General features: G+C 39.9%; 1 protein-coding gene and 1 non-coding gene across 6 annotated transcripts; both read left to right on the top strand.

Annotated features, from left to right (window-relative positions):
- The first annotated feature begins 320 nt into the window (after positions 1-320).
- Positions 321-21,809, top strand: LRP2BP (LRP2 binding protein). Of its 5 annotated transcripts, none has more exons than XM_054484177.2 (10): positions 321-337; positions 9,057-9,219; positions 9,575-9,701; positions 10,766-10,878; positions 12,053-12,166; positions 13,275-13,417; positions 13,496-13,601; positions 14,662-14,885; positions 16,898-17,072; positions 18,654-21,809. In XM_054484177.2, the coding sequence occupies exons 3-10, from the start codon at positions 9,596-9,598 to the stop codon at positions 18,717-18,719; spliced, it is 1,047 nt and encodes a 348-aa protein (XP_054340152.1). In that variant the 5' UTR covers positions 321-337; positions 9,057-9,219; positions 9,575-9,595; the 3' UTR covers positions 18,720-21,809. The 5 variants fall into 5 exon arrangements, with proteins under 5 accessions (XP_054340152.1, XP_054340151.1, XP_054340153.1 ...); XM_054484176.2 differs by lacking the exon at positions 321-337 and adding an exon at positions 7,335-7,350; XM_054484178.2 differs by lacking the exon at positions 321-337 and having other exon boundaries at positions 9,004-9,219; positions 13,278-13,417.
- Positions 6,214-6,403, top strand: LOC129036011 (U2 spliceosomal RNA). Its single transcript, XR_008502478.1, has one exon. It is a non-coding gene; the product is annotated as a U2 spliceosomal RNA (small nuclear RNA).
- Positions 21,810-21,814: the final 5 nt, after the last annotated feature.

Here is a 21,814-nt window from a genome sequence, read left to right as displayed (position 1 = left end):
TTTTGAACGTATCAGTGTTTCTTAGCCTGTTTTATTTGATCACAGATACATGGTAAATCAGAGAAAAATAAAATCAAAAGCTACTGGACTCTTTCATCCCGTGCTTGCCACAGCTTAGCTGGTCATAAAACACATCCTGTCTTTCCCCACACTTTTCCTCTCTTCAGGGCCTGATGGTGTAAATCTGCCACACCCAAAAGGAAGGGCGTGGGAAAAAAGCACTTTTGTTTTAAACACACAAATGGACCTAGCTGGAAGGGGCGGGGTGGGGGGTGCGGGCCGGAGCGGGAAGAACAGAAAGCTACTGCCTGAATCAGTATTGTCTTTTGAGATCTCAGTAAGTTATTCTCTTATAATTTTTCATCATATATGTGTAGATAGTGTTTCCAATTACTATATGAACACTATGGGTTTTTTAAAAACTATTAGGCAATAGTAATGAAAAGAAAAATAACAATAAACACGGGTTTGAGGGTTTGCCGGGGAGGCTTATTTGTCTCTGTTTTCTGGGCACTAGGAGCATTATCTAGTATGAAAGGAACTTCAGTGTTGAACCTCAATTTTAAAAGAACTTTAAATACAGTTATTCATTATTTCATTTCAACATTGGATTAGGCCAACTATTAAGTGTCAGAAGAGCCAGTCAGAAGCATCAGCAAATGTAATTAATTTTAAAAACCCAGAAACTTTAAACACTTGGCCCATTGAAAGTGAAATGGAATGTCTGGGCTCATATTTATATGACATAGTCTAGGGTGCTGTTTTAGTCTGTTCCTCCTTCTATAACAAAATTCCTTAGGTTGGGTAATTTATAAACAACTGAAATTGATTTCTCATAGTTCTGGAGGTTGTTAAGTCCAAAATCAAGGCACTGGCAGATTCAGTGTCTGGTGAGAGCTCACTGTCTGCTTCCAGGACAGTGCCTTGTTGCATCCTCAGGCAGAAGGCAGAATGGCAAAAGGGTGAGCTCTCTCCCTCTAACCCTTTCCTAAGGGCACAAATCCCATCCTTAAGAGCAGAGCCCTCACGGTCCGTCACTCCCCAGGGCTCCACCTCTTAATACCATCACCTTAGGGGATTAAGTTTCAACATGTGAACTTTGGAGGGACACACACTCTAAGCATAGCAGGTACTGTGTCAGGACTAGGACTCAGCATATAGTTGTACTCATGGGCAACAGTTATTACAGCAAAGGAATACACAACAAGATTAGCAACAACAACAACAAAGGCACAGGTGGAATCTGAAGAAACCCACGCCCAGGCTTATGTTCTCTCCCTTCCATGAGGAAACACACGGAGCATACACCTGTCTCCAGTAGTGAAGAATGCAGGCACATGGGCACAGTGTTTGTCCTGAAGGAAGCCCGGAGGGATGTTTTTGTTGGGGGCAAGTCACGTAGGCATCCTCTGCCTAGCAGCTATCAAAATGACAGAATTCCACAAGGAAAGCAGATAGTCACCACAAATCACATTGTTTATGCAACAGTTTAAACACAGCAAAACCAGTCTTACCAGTTAGGGGATGGAAGTGCCAAGTTCCTGATGTCAGCCAAATGCCAGCCTTGCCAGCATGCCCTTGTAAAGATGGCAGCCTCGGGCCTGCCGTGGTAACTGTTTTCTGCATAGGCACACAACCCACAAATGACACTCACATACTTAAAACACATTTTGCAGCAGCAGTGTGTTTTTGGAGATGGGGTCTCGCTCTGTCACCCAGGTTGGAGTGCAATGGCACAGTCATAGCTCATTGCAGCCTCAAACTCCAGGGCTCAAGGGATCTTCCCCCCTCAGCCTCCTGAGTAGCTGGGATTATAGGTGTGCACCACCGCACCTGGCTAATTTTTTTATTTTTAATTTTTTTGGAAGGACAGGGCCTCACTATGTTGCCCTGTCTGGTCTTGAACTTGTGGCTTCAAGTGATCCTCCCACCTTGATCTCCCAAAGTTCTGGGATTACAGGAATGAACCACTACACCCAGCCTGAATACAATTAGATGGTTCAGAGCACAAAGTTTAAATGCAAGGTTGCCTATAAAAGATTTAATATACATACTTCAAAACCCAACTACTGAGGTGAAAGTATAACAAATGATGAGGGAAGAACAATCTTTTCAACAAACAGGTACTGGGCAAATGGATATCCATATGCAAAAGAATTGATTTGGAACTTTCCCTCATATACAGAGTGAACTCAATGGATCAAAGACCTAAATGTAAGAGTAAATATAAAACTCTTAGAAGAAGGCACAGGGGTAAACCTTTGTGACCTTGGATTACACAATGGTTTCTTTTAGATGTGACACCTAAAGCACAGGCAAGAAAAGAAAAAATAGAAAAACTGGACTTCATTAAAAATAAAAAGGTTTTGGGATCAAAAGAAACTGTTACAGAAAAAAATCCACACATTGGGAAAAAATTGCAAATTATACACTGGTATGAGACTAGTATGTAGGATATATAAAGAACTATTATAACCCAACTGGAAAATGGGCAAAGGCTTTGAATAGACATTTACAAATACAAATGCAAAATGGGTAAGAAGCACAGGAAAAGATGCTCAACATGATTTTTCATTAGAGAAATGCAAATCAAAACAATGAGATAGCACTTCAGTTCCACTAGGGTGGCGATAATAAAGATAGGCAACAGGTGTTGGTGAGGATGTAGAACCTTATACACTATTGGTAGGGATGTGAAATGGTACAACTGCTTTGAAATACAGATTGGCAATTTCCCAAAGTGTCAAACATAGAATTACCATATGACCCAGCAATTCCACTTCTAGCTACATACCCAAGAGAATTGAAAACATATATCCTCACAAAAACTAGTACGCAGATGTTTGTTGCAGCATTATTCATAATGGCCAAAGCTGGAAACAATCCAAGTGCTTATCAACTGATGAACAGATTTTTTAAAAATCCATATAATGAAATGTTAATCATCCATATAAAGGAATGAAATATTGATACATGCAACAAAGTACATGAATGTTGTAAACATTATGCTAAGTGAAAGAAGCCAGACATGAAAGGCCACGTATTCTATGATTCCATTTATATAGAATATCCAAAATAGGCAAATCCATAGAGGCAGAAAGTAGATTAGTGCTTGCCAGGAACCGAAGGGAGGAGAATGGGGAGTGGCTGCCGATGCTACAGTGTTTCTTCTGGATGATGAAAAGGTTTGGGAATTCCATAGCGGTAATTATTGCACAACTTTGTAATTATATTAAAAACCTCTGAATTGTACACTTTAAAAGGGTGAATTTTATGGTATGTGAATTATATATCAATTTGTAAAAAGTATAACAGATGGATTAACATAAATGTTAATTCAGGAAATCAGAAGTATAAAGATGCAGGATGAGCCATACAATAATTTCCTCACATTCTTCTGAGGAACAGACTGAAGCCCCCCAAAACAGCTGTAGTTTCCTGTCCCTCTTTGGAAACAGCCAGGAATCTTCAGCCTGAATTAGAGGCTGTCTCAGACTTGTCACAGTCAGGACAACTAAACACTTTTTACCAGGACTCCTGATAAGTCAGCCTAATTGAATGCGTGATTTATATTCAGAACTCAAATGAACCAAGCAGTCTTCCCATAAATTACTCAAACTACCAGAAATCTAAACCAGCAATTAATTTAAAAAGGGATTTTGTGCCCAATCACTTGGAAACTATTTGGCAGTATCTACAAAAGCTGACTATGCATAGTCATTGACCCAGTAACTACTACTACTATGTTTATCCCCAACAAAAAGATGTATAAATTTTCAGGAAAAAGCAAGCACGAGAATGTTCCTAATCGTCCAAAACAGAAGCTACCCAAAGTCCATCAAGTAGAAAAGATAAATTGTGATATATTCACACAATGTAATACAACAATATGAAGGAAAAAATTACAATAACAAAATGGATGAATCAATGTCAAGGGAAAGAAGCTAGACACAAAATATTACACACTGTATGATTCCATTTATATAGTGTAAAAAACAAGAAAAAGTAACTTGTGCCATTACAGGTGCATATAGGATTTACACTTGAGTTCATGTAGTGACTAGAAGGGAATACAACGGGACTTCCCAAGTGCTGGTAAGGATCTCTTTCTTGATCTGAGAGCTAGTTACATGGATGTGTTTGGCTTGTGAAAATCTGTCAAGCTGTAAACTTACATATACATTTCAGTATATTTCGTTTACTTCAGTAAACAGTTTTTAAATGGATTGCTTTAACAGCAGACTAGATGTGGCTAAAGAGAGAATTAATAAAAAGGGAGAGGTTACTGAAGAGATTACCCAGAGTGTGTCAGAGAAAAAAAAACAGATGGAAAATCTGAAAGGCAAACTTAAAAGACATGAGGAGAAGGTCTTATCAAAACACTGGAGAGAAAAATGAAATAGATTGGGGCCTCTGAAGAGCATGGTGGATTGACTTGTGTTTCCAACCAAAGATACATCTGAGTGCTAACTCCTGAAACCTGTGAATGTGAACCTCTTTGGAAACAGGATATTTTACATGTAAGCAAGTTAAGAGGAAGTCATGTTGGATTAGGGTGGGTGCCAACTCTAATGACTGGTGTCCTCATAAGAGGGAGGAGAGGACACACAGAGATAGAGGAGACACGAAGGGAAGGCCATGTAAACACAGAGGCAGAGATTGAGTTGTGCAGCTACAAGCCTAGGAACACCAGGCATCACCAGCAACCACCAGAAGCTGGTGGGGAATGCTTAGGATGATTTTTCCCTAGGGCCAGAGGAAGCATGGCCCTGCCAACACCTTGATTTTGGACTTTTAGGCTCCGGAACTGTGAGAGAAGAAATTTCTGTTCTTTTAAGCCACAAAGTTTTTGATATTTTGTTTTAGCAGCCCTAGGAAACTAACACAAATAAATTATCCCTGAGAATGTTTGGGAGCTAATAAAAGACGCCAATCCAAGATAGGAAGCTCAAAATTCCCAAAACATAATAAATATCTAGTCAATCCAATAAATACCCAGTAAATCCATCAAAAAGGCAATACAATAAAAAATGAAGCATGAATAAGGTAGATAGAGTGAAAGTACAAAATAAGAAATAATTTCAATTCATTGTTAATTAAAATAAGTGTAATAGAGCTAAATGTTCCAGTAATATTCAAAGATTACCAGCTTAGATATAAACAACACATCAACAAATCTAAATGTATGCAATTTGTGAGACACGCCTGAAATATGAACTACAAATCAACAACACAACCCAATGGCAAAAAGACTTAAACACTTAAGAGAAAACATGAATGGCCAAGAAATATATGCAAAAGCAGCTTGTGGGGAGGATAGGGGGTGCTTGGGTAGGGGTGGCAGGTGGGAGGAATGGGTGGAAACATGTGGAAGGAAATGGGTGGAAATCACGTAGGGGTGTACAGGAGACTTAAAGGAAATGTGTTTTTTAAAAAATTGAGTGACAGTATGGTGAAACCGTGTTTCTACTAAAATACAAAAAAAAGTAGCCAGGCATGGTGGCATGCACCTGTAGTCCAGCTACTCAGGAGGCTGAGGCAGGAGAATTGCTTGAACCCTGGAGGCGGAGGTTGCAGTGAGCCGAGATCGCGCCATTGCACTCCAGCCTGGGCGACAGAGCAAGACTCCATCTCTAACAAAAAAAAAAGAGTGACAGGTATTTGGATGTTAATTGTATAGTTGTTATTCATTCTTTACTTATATATCTGAAAATTGTTTGTATCTATTCAACATTTAATTTTTTAAACTTGGAAAGTTAAATACAAGTTTTCAACATTATGATAAGTATTGCTTCATCATTCCTCACTCGTATGCACCTCTTTTTAGTTAAGAGGATCTGGTCTATTCCAAACACTTCTCTCTTTTCCACGGGTTTTCAAGAAGTTAATCATTTCTTGATACTTCCATTCTGATTCTAATCTCTGCTCATCATAACCACAGAGGAGTCACAACTTGTCTGAATCTTTGAGGAAATAGTCATTCATTTTCTTCTAGCCCTCAGGAGGCGGCTGTAGTCTGTAGTTCTGCTTGACCCTGCTAATTATCAGAGAAGCAGATCTAATGTTCCTTTCTAGTCGCTATAGAATCCCTCTACTCTCAAGTCACTCTTCCCTTCCTGCCACTGAGCATTTTCAATAACATTATTCATCAATAACATTATTCAGTAACAGCTAACTTTAGTACTGTTCACAATATCAAAAATTTCACATACTGTTGCTTCTCAACTTTTTGGTCAAGATCAAGTATAATATCTGTTCTTATCAATTTAATATCTGATCCATCCTCTATCTGAGGACAAGAGATTAAATGGATTTTTGGAGCAGGGAGATGGAATAGGAGCTTGCTCCATCAACTCCACACATGGACCTGGTTTGCAGTACCTCCAGGAACGCTGCGCCCTCCCTGCTCCAAAAAACATTCACATACTAGACCTTACGCACCATCCACAATATGCTCTAACATGTTATGGGAAGGAAAGTTATCCTTTATTATGCCAGCTGTGGAAAGATAAGAATAAATATCTTTTCTTCCATATGTCCATTGTCTTAGGTTTGCTTCTCCAGAAGCAGAGTTCCAATTGGGATTTTTGTTCAAGTGTATACCAGCGGGTGGTCTCAGGAGAACAGCACAGGAGACATGCTGAGCAAGAATGTGGGCTCAGGTAGAAACTAACTTCATTCTGACCTCACAAAGCACAATTACACCACCACATTTATCTCACCTTGAGGCTAAGGGGTGTCAGGACTGTACAGGGTCTGCAAGTCTACCCTACTTAACAACTAACAAGCCAGCCTGCTTCATGGATGCTGGCAGGAGACACAAGACTCTAGGATCAGAGACAAATTACTTCCTTACTCATAGCAGAAGCCGTAACCAGAGTGTCAGGATGATGCTTGAGCCAGTTCTCCCTGCCCCTCAGTACCCACGGAGGTGACACAGAGGGCCCATTATGGATTCCTGCACACTCTGTGGGCTGCGTTATAACAGAGGAAGACTGCCCTTGGGGGATCCACTGCTCTTTAGAGAAGCAGCCCTGCTGTTTGTCTGTGAGGAGACATTGCCTTATTCCTCAAGATGACTTGCTGCAAACACAACCTTGAAAATGGCCCATGTAAAGAGCAGAGCCGACCTTGCATTCTTGACACATGCAACAAGAATGTGCAGGGATGCTCAAGATGCATGGCAGACGGGCTCTCCTAATCCGGGAGTGGTCTTCTGAGTGGTCTGTCTCCAAGAAAGAGGGAGCAAAGTGTCCTGGAGGAGGGGACTTGTGTGTCTGTGGACAAAGCTACAGAGAAGGAACAGCTGTGAGCTGTTTTCTTTCAACATCCACAGCAGCTGGGGATGAGGTGGGTACCACCTCCAAAAGGGGATCTGAGAAGGGTGCCCTTAGCATCCATACCACCTGCTTTTCCCTTACAATCACAGATTTCTTTCAGATTCTATATTATCAATTACTGTCTACAATTTCTATTATAGAATTTTCTAAATTTACAACATATTAAGCAAAGAGTTCTTAAGTTTCAAATAATGATTTTATACCTAATCCCAAGATTTGGCAGAGATAAATACATCCTCTTGCTTTTTTCAATCTTCTCTTTGTGTTCATTTTTTCCAATTAAAAAAGTACTAAATTTTGGATTATCCTCTTACAAGAGACTTGTCATGTTAAAAGTTCATATTAGTTTTGCTTTTTGGAGAGTTCTGCTTTTTGAAGAGACAGAATAGAATAAAGAAGTGCAGGCTGGGCACGGTGACTCACTGCAGTAACCCCAGCACACTGGGAAGCTGAGACAGGAGGATTGCTGGAGCCCAGGAACTTGAGACCAGCCTGCATAACATAGAGACCCCATCTCTACAAAAATTTTAAGGAATTAGCTGGATGTGATGGCACATGCCTGTAGTCCCAAGTACTTGGGAGGCTGAGATGGGTGGATCACCTGAGCCCAGGAGGTTGAGGCTGCATTGAGAGCTATGATTGTACCACTGCACTCTAGCCTGGATGACAGAGTGAGACCCTGTCTCAAAGAGAGAGAGAGAGAGAGAGAAGTGCGCAGGTGCTGGGACATGCCAGCTGTTCTGCTTACCTGTCCTTAACTAGCCCTGTGGCCTTGGGCAAGTTACTTAACTTCCCCACTGTCCCTTGGTTTCCCCATACGTTAAATGAGCCTCATAATGGACCTTATTTCATAAAGTTTTGTTGGCGCTGCCTAGAAAGCCTTACAACAAAGGTCAATACTTGGCATTTAATAAGAGCTCAGTAAATCTTTGATTTAGTTTTCCAAACATCTCCAAAACTTCTTTTAAGCTACAGCAACAAAAACCATGTGCAGTCTTCTAACCACAAAAGGCAACATGAGTTTAAACAAGGTAAGTTATTGTTTTCTGATTTGTTTCATTTCTCATGCCCTTCCTGAATATGCCAGTTTTTTCTTAGCCTTTTTGGATAAGTAGCATATTGAGTTAATGTCTTCAGTGAAAATAAAACTTCCACATCCAATCTCTCAGTCATAAGTGAGTGCTATCTGCACCATCCGATAGAGATTGTTTTTCTTCTTAATACCTTACCTAATATTGCTTCACCCTAAGTAAAGCTCATTGGGAAATTTCATATTCACTAAAGGCAACCATAAGATTTGGGAAATCATATAATCAAGAATTGTATGTATCTAAAAAGGAACATTATAAAATCCTTTAATTCAGACCACTTATAGTCCAAATTAAAGATGAGGAAATTGACTCTTAAAAAGATTAAATGACTCTTCCAAAATCACAAAGATAATTCAGTGATTTTTTTCTCCTACTAAATGTTCCTTTTTTCTGCATTTCATTCTCACTTAGGCAATTTATTGTCTAAAATAGCAGCATGGAATGATATAAAAATGCAGCTTTCCAATCACACTAAGGGTCTCTCGATTTCTTCTCTTGACCACCAATCAGGAACCTTGGCTGGAAGCTTGTTTCTGATTGGTGAAAGTAAGCCGTAACAGTGGAATGCCAAGGAGTGTAAACAAAAGCGTAGCAACAACTGAGTTTGCTGTCTCACTATCCTCAGCCTAGGCCAACCTGGACTCCTTCACCCCAAATGAGGTGACCTCTCCATTGTATATGAAGACACTGATTTACCATTCAACTGGGATCCATCTTATAACATGGCAATCCAATACAGACAGGAAGATAAAACTGAACAACACAGCTAAAATAAAGTGTATTCCCAGGTAAAATAGACAAGTGCTTTAATTTGAAATGGATTCGTCCGACGAATGTCAGTTACAAGGGCACAGAAGGTACCCGTCCAGAAGAGCTCTGTCTGTGGGCAGTGTCACCAGGTCCCACTAAGTGGCAACACTTGTGCTGGGCGACATGACCCATCTTAATGTATAAACCCATAGCCAGACAGGACGAGGTGTCCTAGGAAAGAATGTTCACGTCCTAGAGATGGTGGTTGGTGTTCTATCTAGGCGATGAGAGAAGGATGCTTTTCCTAATAAGCACCTGGTGGGAATAGAGTCTCTCTTTGCACTTTGCTGGAGGAAGAAATTTCTACCACTTATTTTTTATTCTTGCTTACAGAATACACATTGTGGAAAAAGGATGAAGTTGACCAGTGAAAAGTTGCCCAAGAACCCCTTTTATGCCTCTATATCTCAGTATGCTGCTAAAAATCAAAAATTCTTCCAGTGGAAAAAGGAAAAGACTGGTACGAATCCTGATATTTAAGCTTCTCTTGGAAAATACTTTAACAGTTCATTTTGTATGCTAGAGCAAATGAGACAAGAAATAATGTGTTTTATTGATTTCAAGGAAGTGGTTAATCATTACAGTCCTTTTGAGTTTTCCTGCAAGAATCTGTGAAATTGCTCATTTATCTGGTAGCAAATCATCAGTGAGGTCTCACAGATAGTTAGGTCTTGATTTTACTCTCAGGACTTAAGGACATGTTTCTAGAAAGCAGAAACCAGATGTCACGTTTGTTAAAGAGAACAATGCCAGGCCTGACTTGCAATTATTATTTAAATACCTTATTTTCCCTGAAGTCTTAAAAATGTTATATTAGGGATGGGTTGCTCATTTGGTTAGAGGAGCTCTCATTAAGGCTCAAATTAAGAATTTAACTCACCTCTCCAGACAGCTTTGCCCATTGAAGACAAACAAATGCATGGACTTATACCCAGCCCTGCACTGCTAGGGCTCTACTTGGCCATGAGCAGGGTTAGTGTGAAACCAATCAACAAGTATTGTTTGTTGTTGTTGTTGTTGTTTTGAGATGGAGTTTCGCTCTTGTTGCCCAGGCTTGAGTGCAATGATGCCATCTTGGCTCACCGCAGCCTCCGCCTCCTGGGCTCAAGCTATTCTCCTGCCTGAGTCTCCCGAGTAGCTGGGATTACAGGCATGCACCACCATGCCCTGCTAATTTTGTATTTTTAGTAGAGACGGGGTTTCTCCATGTTGGTCAGGCTGGTCTTGAACTCCCAAACTCAGGTGATCCGCCCGCCTCGGCCTCCCAGAGTGCTGAGATTTACAGGCATGAGCCACCGCGCCCAGCCAGTATTGCTTTATTATACAAGGCACAGTGTTAGGTACTGTGACCATGCCATTTTTTCAGGTAATATTTCTTCCTAGAGCTAAGGAGGCCAGTTTTAGGAATGAGCACTAGAAAGCAAGAATGTCAACAGTGTTAGATGGATTTTATATAATTCATTACTTCAAGAGAGAAAATTCATATTGTCTGGTTGATGGAATTCCTTACCTTTTTAAAATCAGATCATTACACCCATGCTAATTTGGTGGATAAGGCATTGCAGCTCTTGAAGGAAAGAATACTGAAAGGAGACACTCTGGCATATTTCCTACGAGGTCAACTATATTTTGAAGAGGTATCATTTTTTGTTTATTCATTTTCATTTCCTATAATTCTATTGTTAGATCCTCAGACAAAAATTTCATGTAGAGTTTCTTACTGTGTTATACTAAGGAAATTCTGTCCAATTACATAGACTATGGCTGTGGCTTTAACAGTAGGATACAGTGCTGCCAGCTTGAGGAGCTAACTGACCTTTCTTCATAAAATCCATGTCATGAAAGCCATTTATGGGAGTCATTTTAGTATAAAATCCATTTCACACTATAGATTAAAAATCAAATTTTTATATTTTCGCTCAAAATATTTAATAATACAAATTATATTATCAGGCTGGGCGCGGTGGCTCACGCCTGTAATCCCAGCACTTTGGGAGGCTGAGGCAGGTGGATCACCTGAGGTCAGGAGTTGTAGACCAGCCTGGCCAACATGGCTAAACCCCGTCTGTACTAAAAATACAAAAAAAAAAAAAAAAAAAAAGCCAGGCATGGTGGTGCACATCTGTAATCCCAGCTACTTGGGAGGCTGAGGCAGAGAATCGCTTGAACCCAGGAGGCAGAGGTTGCAGTGAGCTGAGATTGTGCCACTGCACTCCAGCCTGGGTGACAGAGCAAGACTCCCTCTCAAAAAAAAAGTATGTTTATATTATCAGATATCTTCATACTAATAATAATTGAAGCCCTGATTTTTATCTAGTACTTAGGGGCGGCTTCAGTTGTTCCTGGATAGCATAGGAAGAAATCGCCCTCTTTCTCCACATCTTGTTGGGGCAGCCTGGGAAGTAGACTGAGGAATGGCTATGCCAGCTGTCCCCCCAACTTCAGTAATGTAGTTTCGGTTTTTCATTGACTTCCCCGGGAAGACTTGAAAAGGGACCAACTGTCTTTCACCATTTGTTGACTATTTGGGCAGCTGTTCACCTATATCCCACTTACTCCCTCACTTTTCGACGGCACTTTCGTCTATCCTGGCAACAAATGTTTGCTGAGGACTCATCGTGCGCCTGTCACTCTGAGAATGGCAGAGCACCATGGCTGAGAGCGTGCTTCCTCAGTGTGGGGCATGGGTTCAGATATGGCTGCATTGCTTGTTAACTGTGTGTTTAACTTGGGCACAAACACTTGACTGCTTGGTGCCTTTGGGATTACTTTAAGATCATAATAAAAATAATATCTTCTGGGTGCTTCTAGGGATGGTTTGAAGAAGCATTAGAACAGTTTGAAGAAATCAAGGAGAAAGACCATCAAGCAACTTACCAGCTAGGAGTGATGTACTATGATGGGCTGGGGACCACTCTAGATGCTGTAAGTTAATGTCTTGGTCACAGTGGTTAAGATTTCATTTTCAGTGGATTATTGCACACAATTAAAATTATTTATATTTTAATACATATATATATGTATTTTTTTTTTTTTGAGATGGAGTCTCACTCTGTTGCCCAGGCTGGAGTGCAATGGCGCAACCTCAGCTCACTGCAACCTCCGCTTCCCGGGTTCAAGTGATTCTTCTGCCTCAGCCTTCAGAGTAGATGGGATTACAGGCACTGCCAGCATGCCTGGCTAATTTTTGTATTTTTAGTAAAGACAGGATTTCACCATGTTGGCCAGCTTCTACTAAAAATACAGAAATTAGCCTGGTGTGGTGGTGCATGCTTGTATTCCCAGCTACCTGGGAGGCTGCAGTGAGCCAAGATCATGCCACTGCACTCCAGCTTGGGTGACAGAGCAAGACTCAACAAACAAACAAAAACCAAAATATATTTGATTGTCCAATATTATTTTCTTCTTTTGGGTGGTGTTTGAAGGTTTGTGTCTGATGGATTTGTGGGTGGAGGGTGCAGATCTGTTCTTGCTAGTGGTTAGAATATCTTCTGTGCTTTCCTTGTGACCACATAGCAGATGTCGTATTAGTGCATAAGATTTGTATATTAGATACAAACTATGAGCACACAGTAAAAGTATGCTTGAATGGAAGACGGTGTTTGTTAGGGGCTCACAAGTGTATCGTAAGAAAGAATTATAAATGTGAAAGTTGTTCCTGGCCATTCTTGCACTTTAGTCAGTTCTAAGAACTGTGCTGATTCAGGATAAGGGTTATTAGATGGGAGGGAGGAGAGAAAAAAGGAAGCCCATATTGAGACTTAAATCAACTCAGGCAGCTGTAAAAGGAAGGAAATTTCTCATATCCCAGAGCTCCTGGGAGTGCCTGAATAGGAGATGTACTTTTAGAGATTCTGTTCCTCCTTATCACTTGCCCCACAGACTCCAGGACAAGCGTACTCCTTGGGCACAGATTCGTGGCATCATACATCATGTCAGAGGGCGGACACTTCACAGCCTTATTGCGACAAAGAAATTCAGTTCGGGTAAAACTAAAAACTAGGGGTTTTTTGTTCTTTTTTTTTTGTCGAAGGAGAAAGGGGTGGACTATATGAAGAAAATTCTTGATTCTCCATGTCCCAAAGCAAGACACTTAAAATTTGCAGCTGCTTACAACCTCGGAAGAGCTCATTATGAAGGAAAAGGTGTTAAACGATCAAATGAGGAAGCTGAAAGGTAATCCTACCCGAGAACAAGATTAGGTTTGAATGAAATGCTGAAACCAAGAATCACATGCCTCACTTTCTCTCGTAGACTGTGGCTTATTGCAGCAGACAATGGAAATCCCAAAGCTAGTGTGAAGGCTCAAAGTATGCTCGGGCTGTATTATTCAACCAAGGAGCCCAAGGAGTTAGAAAAGGTAACGTTCCCCTCTTTTTTAATGCTAGTGTTATATTTAGATTCATATCTGTTTCCCTACTTTTTTTGAGAAAATGGTGGCGAATGTTGTTTTAAATATCTCTTATATTTCCTTAAAATGTAAAGAAAGCATACATTTTAGGATCTCAAAGCCCTTTTATTTATAAATGCCCCCTTCCCTACCTCTACCGAAGGAAACCATGAATGTGAGAGTATTTTGTATACTATACTATCAAAGCTAAAAGAAGAGAAACAGTCCTGAAATTACAGCCAAAATCCTTCTAAGCATGAATAGATGAATATTACCATTGACTTGAGAAATAATTGATACTAATAAGTCAAATATACCAAGAATTAGTTACAAATAAAATCCATCTAAGATTTTCACAGAAATATAATCTCTTTCATCAATGGTTGAAACAGTTTCCAAAAAATCCCTATAAGGAGAAGGAAATGGGGGGCTGAGTCCTACTTGTAAGAGAGGAGTTAATGGCAAATTTGCAAGAGGCACATAACAACTAAGGCCATCTTTGGATAGATAAGCAGCCACTTGGAATTTTTTAAATGAATTCAAATTCACTGTAGTGGAGTATGAGGCAAATGTGCTTGAGCCTACATACAGCGTTTATCCTGGGTTGTCTTTGATCGCAGCAGCTGCCATCTCTAGAATCCACCGGGAGCTGGAACTCTCCCTTAGCATCAGCGGTCTCCTCTCCTCTGCTGTGCCTCACGCCTTTCAGACACTTAGTTCCTATTTGGCATCTTCCTGATCCTTACTCTGGAAGATCCCCAAATCCTGAAACCTAGGACAGCTGGTCCTCCTCTGCCATAAGCTGCCTGGACTGTGACCTCACCTGCACTGTGGACAGACAGCGGAGGAACTCGCCTCCACACTGTTAGGCATGTGTGCTAGTGTGAAATGCGTCCAAAGGCCTACCGCTCTTTCCTAGAGATGATTAACAGTGCTATCTAGGAAACACGGATTTCTTTTCTGTCTAGTATTCCTTTATAATTTCATCTAGTGGATCACAAATACAATGATGAAACTGTGCTTTTCTTAGGCATTTTACTGGCATTCCGAAGCATGTGGCAATGGGAATCTGGAGTCCCAGGGTGCACTTGGTCTCATGTACTTGTATGGACAAGGCATCCGGCAGGATACGGAAGCTGCCCTGCAGTGCTTAAGAGAAGCAGCAGAACGTGGAAACGTCTATGCTCAAGGGAATCTCGTGGAGTATTACTATAAGATGAAATTTTTTACAAAGTGTGTTGCATTTTCCAAAAGGTGAATGTCTTTGTCTGTTTTGTGCTGCTGTAACAGAATATCACAAACTAGGTAATTTATAAGAAACAGAAATTTATTTCTCACAGTTCCAGAGGCCAGGAGAGGGCTGCAACCTCCAGAGGGGAGGACCATCATGTCCTCACGTGACAGCAAAAAGCTACAGGAAACCTCTTTTATAAAAAGGGCTTTAGTCCTATTCATGAGGGAGGTACTCTCATAGCCTCATCGCCTCTTAAGGGCCCCACCTCTTGATACGATCACACTAGCAACACTGGGATTTCCGAGGGAACTTATTATTCAAACCATAGCAGTAATGTTTGAATAAACTGGATGAAAGTATTGACAAGAATGCCTACTAGATGTTCTATGCCAAATCCTTCACAGAGCTTTCTGCAATATTAGAAATGATAGCTATTGAGCACTTGAAATGTGTCCAATGCAACTTAGCACTAAACTTTTACATTTTAGTTAATGTAAATATTCATACGGCTAGTGGTTACCATACTGGATAGCACAGTTCTATGCCATTAGCCTTCGGGATTTCAGTGCTACTAGCTGAAGCAAGTTTCTTAAGCAGCAATTGCCTTATCTGTAAGAAGAGAATACCTTTATAGCACAATCATGTACTTAACACAGCTTGGCATATCACACGTTTATTACGTCTTCATTTCAGTTCTATAACTGCACCACTGAAATACAGCTTCATAACTACTGTAACATGAGAATATGGTTAAAAGACTGACACTGTATCTAATAAAATATACAAAAATGTCTTTTCTCGGAGTCCATAAGGCTCCATGTACTTTCCTACATGTATTTACCCACAGTGTATAAAAGCAGTGCGTCGGGGAGACAGACCTGGGTGTACTCTAGAGTGGTCATCAGACTCTGCGTGTGCTGGTGTTTCCCAGTCACACCCTTCCCACAGCGCCAGGTCTCCCCCATCTCCGAGCCCTAGTGCAGGGCAGTGATCTACAAGAGAGGATGAAGGGAAGGAGGGGCTGCTTCTATCCCGCTTCCCCAGCATCTCGGGCTCCAGGCAGCAGACCACTTGTAGGAGTGATTGCCAGTGTCTCAAAGCAAGTGCCCATCTTAGTTAGACCTAAGACTTTAAATCGTTCTTTAAAATCTTTGGTGCTTTCCGTTATTTTCCACATTCCTACTCCCTGTGACATTGTGGTTAACATGGAGTTGACTGGATCGCATTCTCACACAATTGTACATATTTGTGTCTGGATATAAAGGATGACTTCTTTTCATTATTATTATTATTTTTTTTTTTTTTTTGAGACAGAGTCTCTCTCTGTCGCCCAGGCTGGAGTGCAGTGGTGCGATCTCGGCTCACTACAAGCTCCGCCTCCCGGGTTCACGCCATCCTCCTGCCTCAGCCTCCCTAGTAGCTGGGATTACAGGCGCCCACCACCACGCCCAGCTAATTTTTTGTATTTTTTAGTAGAGACGGAGTTTCACCGTGTTAGCCAGGATGGTCTCGATCTCCTGACCTCATGATCCGTCCGCCTCGGCCTCCCAAAGTGCTGGGATTACAGGCGTGAACCACCGCGCCCAGCTGATTGTCTATTTTTAAAGAAGATGTGCTAGTGAAAGGGTTTTCTGGTCCTGTGTGGCTAACGTCCAAATTGAAGGTTGATGTTTCCATAGGTGATTCAAAGAAATAGAAAATGCTTTCTTCTCCATTCAGTTTAAATCCACAAAGTGACATTAAACTTCCAATAGTAACATTACAAGAAAAAAGAAACATACCTTTGTTTTCTAGTGGTTATTGAGCCTGCTGAGCATAATTACAGAGACATGTAAAGTCACCACTCTGGTAAGCTCATCTTCTCCTGGTATGAGGTGGCTATATGGACCCTTCACCACACAGCAAACAACTTAGTTCTCAAAGCAGTAGAGAGAAATCACTTCAGGCACAAGGACAGTCTCTAGGCCCATCGTTTTGCAAACACTTACCATAACTGATGTCTTTTCCATTTCACAACTCTACATCCTCTCAGGATTGCTGACTACGATGAGGTTCACGACATCCCCATGATCGCCCAGGTCACAGACTGTCTCCCGGAGTTCATCAGCAGAGGCATGGCAATGGCATCCTTCTACCACGGGAGGTGTCTTCAGCTTGGCTTGGGCATCACCAGGGATGAAACAACCGCTAAACACTATTATTCTAAAGTAAGCTTTAGAACAAAATATAAATTCACCCAAAGAGAAACTGCCAGGCTTTTCTCTGCAACTTGAATAGTTTTATGGATTAGTGTTTCTTCTACTCAATTACTGTGCAGATAACCTCTGTCTACAGAGAAGCTGTCAGACATGCAGATTGTTTGCAGACAATTCTGTCAGAATCTTATTAGCATAACTTAGCTCCAATGATTAAAAGTCCTATTTTGATGCAAATTACTCTTTCATTCTGCTACTATCTGCAGCCTAAGGCCCAGCACCAAGACCTTAAAGCTGAACGGTTTATGTCTTTCATCTAGAACAAGTGTGAACGTATATGTTCATTCTAGTACAGCAATGAAATAGTTTAAAGTTTTTTTGAGCGTGACATCTACCCCACTTAGGAGGGATAGTCTTGAGTTTGAGGTAATCACTTAAAATAAGCCTTTCATATTTTAATCCATGTGATCAATTTATTTAGATCCCAAATGCGTTTCACATCTCAAAGTAACTACTAAAAAGCAAGGGGTGTGGTAGTGGAGGGGGGTAAGGGACATCATTATGAATACTAACTCTTAAGTTTAGATTTTTTTAAAAAAAAGAAAAACCAAAAAGCTGTGCACATCTTAGGTCCATCACATCCATGAGTCAAAATTAGAATTACATCATAGCAGACTTGGTAGAGCAGTGTTTGTGGTACACAGATTGTTCAGCCTGAGTGGGGGAGTCTTCTGAGTCCCTTGGCTGACTCTGATATTACATCAGTGGTTCCCAAGCTTCTCTGCATGTTAAAATCACCCGAGGATCTTTTACAAATTCCAAAGTTCAGGCCTTATTTCAGAAAATTTCAATCATGGTCTCTAGGAGACAGAAGCATGTTTGTTGAAGCTCCCTGTGGGATTCCAACGTCAGGTAAGTTTGGGAACCCTAAATTACTTTAAAATTAAAACTTCCAGAGCATCAAAGCCATATTAACACATGAACACAGACACACAATACCCCTACACCATTCTTAGTATGAATAACAGCTGTCTAACTTTGTTCATTTAAATGCTCTCTGTGACCGACGTGACCAACTGTCATGGGTACTGAAGGGACGATTTCTGCATAGAGTGGGGTTTGGATGAGAGCTCTCTCTCCCAAATTGTTGACATTCTAGAAATTATGCACCTTGTCACTATTTAGACATAATAAAATTATTTTAGCTACATATTTTAAAATAAGATTATTACAGATGCTGTTATTCACATAATGAGATCATAACAACTTTGAGGCCAAATGTTAATGCTTTCCATTTTACTTATTTTAATAATTCATAACATACAATGCTATCACTGGTGCTTAAGTTCCCTTTATTCTTGGCACTGATAAAATGTTATCTCTTTCAAATGATAATAACATGGTTATTTTGAGTATTGATCTATTCTGCATAGGTTAAAGTAGTACATCAGAATAGAAAGTATCTAAACAGATTTTCTTGAAATTCACTGTCCTTTACTATTCTTAAAAACGAATCAAAAAAAAAAAAAAAAAAAGAAGAAAGACCCAAACAATTAGAATGTATCTAAATATCTGACTCTTTTTGATTTTAAGGCTTGTCGTCTGAATCCTGCATTGGCAGATGAACTTCACTCCTTACTTATTCGTCAAAGAATTTAGACCACAATGTATTTCAACAAAGATCATCAATGCTAACACCTCACAATGTGTGTATTTTTACAGTAGCTATGTTTGGTTATTTTGCACATCACAAATTACACTATCCTGGGTATTTTACAGGTGACACGTTACTTCATTCTTGAATTTGTACGCTGTTAAGTTTTGCAACTTGAAACCTAGACACAAGGTCAAATTGCTGGAAGAGTCCTCAGAGGTCCACCTCTTACCCTACAGACTGGCCGAGACCATATCAAGTATCAAAACCATTCTATACAGCAAGTATCGTTTTCCTTTCTTAAACACCGAGTCTCCAAAAAGACTTAGTTTAGCTTTAGTTTAGTAAGTTCAGAAGTAGAAATGATACAAACTTATTTAAAACCATAATTTGAAACTTTAAGTCTTTAAATTTGTCTCTTAGTTTTGTGAATTTTGAATAATAACGTTTAAATTTTGTTTCAGTCATTTAAAATTTTTAAATGTAAATTCACAAAACTAAGGGTAAAAGACATTTAAAGAATTAAACTTAAATAAGTGTTTGTAGCATTTCTACTTCTGAAGTTATTAAAGCTAAAACTGCACGAAGCCTTTTGAGACATCTTTTATTCTTAAAAAGCTCATAAACAATTGGCTTATTACATATAAACTTCAAAAAAGTGGGTTATAAGACATTGCTTTAGAATCTTGCCCCTCCAAATCTTCCCTCAAAGATCTTAATTTAATGAGTAAAACTGCTATATACATACGCAGAATGTGTAATAAAACAAAAAGCAATTGCTACATGAAAATATTCATAAGAAAAGTAAAGCAAATTGTTTCTTTGTGCTTCAGCTCATTTTTACATTTTTAAAACCCTGTGGTAAAAACCTCAATGAAATCATTTACAAGAACTACAATTAAATATTGTTAAAATTAGCAAAAGGCTTTCCCTATATAGATGACATCTATGAAGGCAAAAGGTGACAGTAAAACAGTTAAGATCCACATGCATAAGATTGTACAAGGCTATTCATTTGTGAAACAAATATACATATTGAAGGCAGGTCTCAGAGACCCCTTAACTATTCCTTTTTTTTATAAACATATTAAAGGATGTGGCCTTATTTTATAAATCACAACCATTCCGACAGTGGATTTAAACAAGATTTCTTTTTAGTAGTGGGAAAATGCAATTAATATGGAAGTGATAGTCACTAAGAACTGTTGAATGGCAGAAAATTATTTGCTCTAGTTTAATGTTCTGGCTTGTCTGTATTGCTTGAACTTCATTTTGTCTTTGTGTAAGGGAAGAAATTTCAACAGACTCAGGTTTGAGATATCCTCAAATGGTCATGTAGTTCTGTCTCAAATCTCTTAATACGATCCATGTAATGTTCCTTCAGCCACTTGAAGATCCAAATTCCCAACTAGTATTCTCTTCTCCACACTTAATCCAGTTCCTAAAGATTCCTTTTTTTTTTTTTTTGAGACGGAGTCTCTTGACCTAATCTTAGCCGGGCGCGGTGGCTCACGCCTGTAATCCCAGCACTTTGGGAGGCTGAGGCGGGCGGATCATGAGGTCAGGAGTTTGAGACCAGCCTGGCCAACGTAGTGAAACCCCGTCTCTACTAAAAATACAAAAATTAGCCGGGCGTGATGGTGGACACCTGTAGTCCCAGCTACTCGGGAGGCTGAGACAGGAGAACTGCTTGAAACCGGGAGGCAGAGGTTGCAGTGAGCTGAGATCGCGCAATTGCACTCCAGCCTGGGCGACAAGAGCGAGACTCCATCTCAAAAAAAAATAAAAAGTATCTTAAAATAGGAACATAATACAAGATCGGCCCTAAGTAAAGAGCACTTTTTAAACTGCCATTAAAAGATGGGTTTCAGAAATCATAAACTTTGACGTGTGCCATACGTGGTAACATGCTATGCTTAAATGTCTTCCTTAAATCCAATGCAGAATTTAAAATTTCAGTTTACTGTAGTTACCATAAAGCTGATGCTCTGGCACAAGTGAGCCCCTGCAAACTACCACTGCTGAGGACAGTAGTAAACCCCTTGACCTGCGACTGCGGTGAGTCTGTGCGTTGAAGCTTCCAGATCATTACTCTTACACACACACACACACACACACACACACACACACTCCTTCTCTAAGATTCCTTATAGCTGATATCTCATGGAAGAATGACAATTTATCATAAATAAATACAGAGACAAAATAATAGTGATCTTTCTCTTTTGCAATATAAACTTAACAGCTACAGTTTAAATGATAGCATAGAATTATGCCTAAAATGGACATTTCCAATAATTGTATTGTGATAAGTTCTTTGGGCTTGACAACTTCACATTGCCTCTCTTCCTTGAATGTATTTTATCTGGTCTTTTCTATATAGTCTTTTGAAGGATAATTTTTACCAATGGCCAACTTTGGGGTTTTTTTTAAGTATCAAATATCATGGTTTGAAAAAAGGATAAAAAAGCTATAACTAAAAAAATCTTAAGGATAACATTTGGTTTGCTAATTTTTAATCATTATCTTTCAGAACTTGTTTCTTATCAAGCAGTTGGCAGGTACGATATGTATATCATACGTATATAAACTGGCATAGGGTACATCCTGGGGCATTAGGGGAGTATCTTTCAGGGATTCAAACTGAATTTTTATCTTTTACTTGTTTAATTGTTTTGTTTTCAATATTCTTGGGGATTAGAGAGGGGAAGGTATTTTATTACTGCATAACAGATGGTAAAACCCAGGAATATTAAGTACTTGTGCATGGCCCCACTATCAATAACACAAAGTCTGTACTCTGGATCTCCCCTAATGCCCTGTGGTCTAAATGGCCTGATAATACAACCGAGCCCCTGAAGTAGCTGCCCTCCTCTTTCCGCTCCCCCATCTCGGCCCTGCCCATACTCCAAGGGTCAGCTCCCATCTCTCCTCTCTAATGCCTCACTTCAAGCACTAATTTGGCTCTTTCTGCTCACTAAAAATAATATATTTTACAGATTTACTTTGTTTCTGGAGAAGGCAGCAAACTTTTACTTCCCTGCAGAAGTAGTTGAGTGCATCGTGTTTTCTCTAAAAAGGCATTTGATAAATATTTGAA

Source organism: Pongo pygmaeus, chromosome 3, assembly GCF_028885625.2.
Source record: "Pongo pygmaeus isolate AG05252 chromosome 3, NHGRI_mPonPyg2-v2.0_pri, whole genome shotgun sequence".
NCBI lineage: Eukaryota > Metazoa > Chordata > Mammalia > Primates > Hominidae > Pongo > Pongo pygmaeus.
This window is presented reverse-complemented; position numbering and strand designations above follow the sequence as displayed.

Excerpts from the sequence above, each read along its gene's own strand:
- LRP2BP (XM_054484177.2), top strand. The coding sequence starts at position 9,596 with ATGAAGTTGACCAGTGAAAAGTTGCCCAAGAACCCCTTTTATGCCTCT. Across the intron at positions 10,879-12,052 it reads GTCAACTATATTTTGAAGAG|GGATGGTTTGAAGAAGCATT; the intron begins GTATCATTTTTT and ends GGGTGCTTCTAG. Across the intron at positions 12,167-13,274 it reads TGGGGACCACTCTAGATGCT|GAGAAAGGGGTGGACTATAT; the intron begins GTAAGTTAATGT and ends TTTTTGTCGAAG.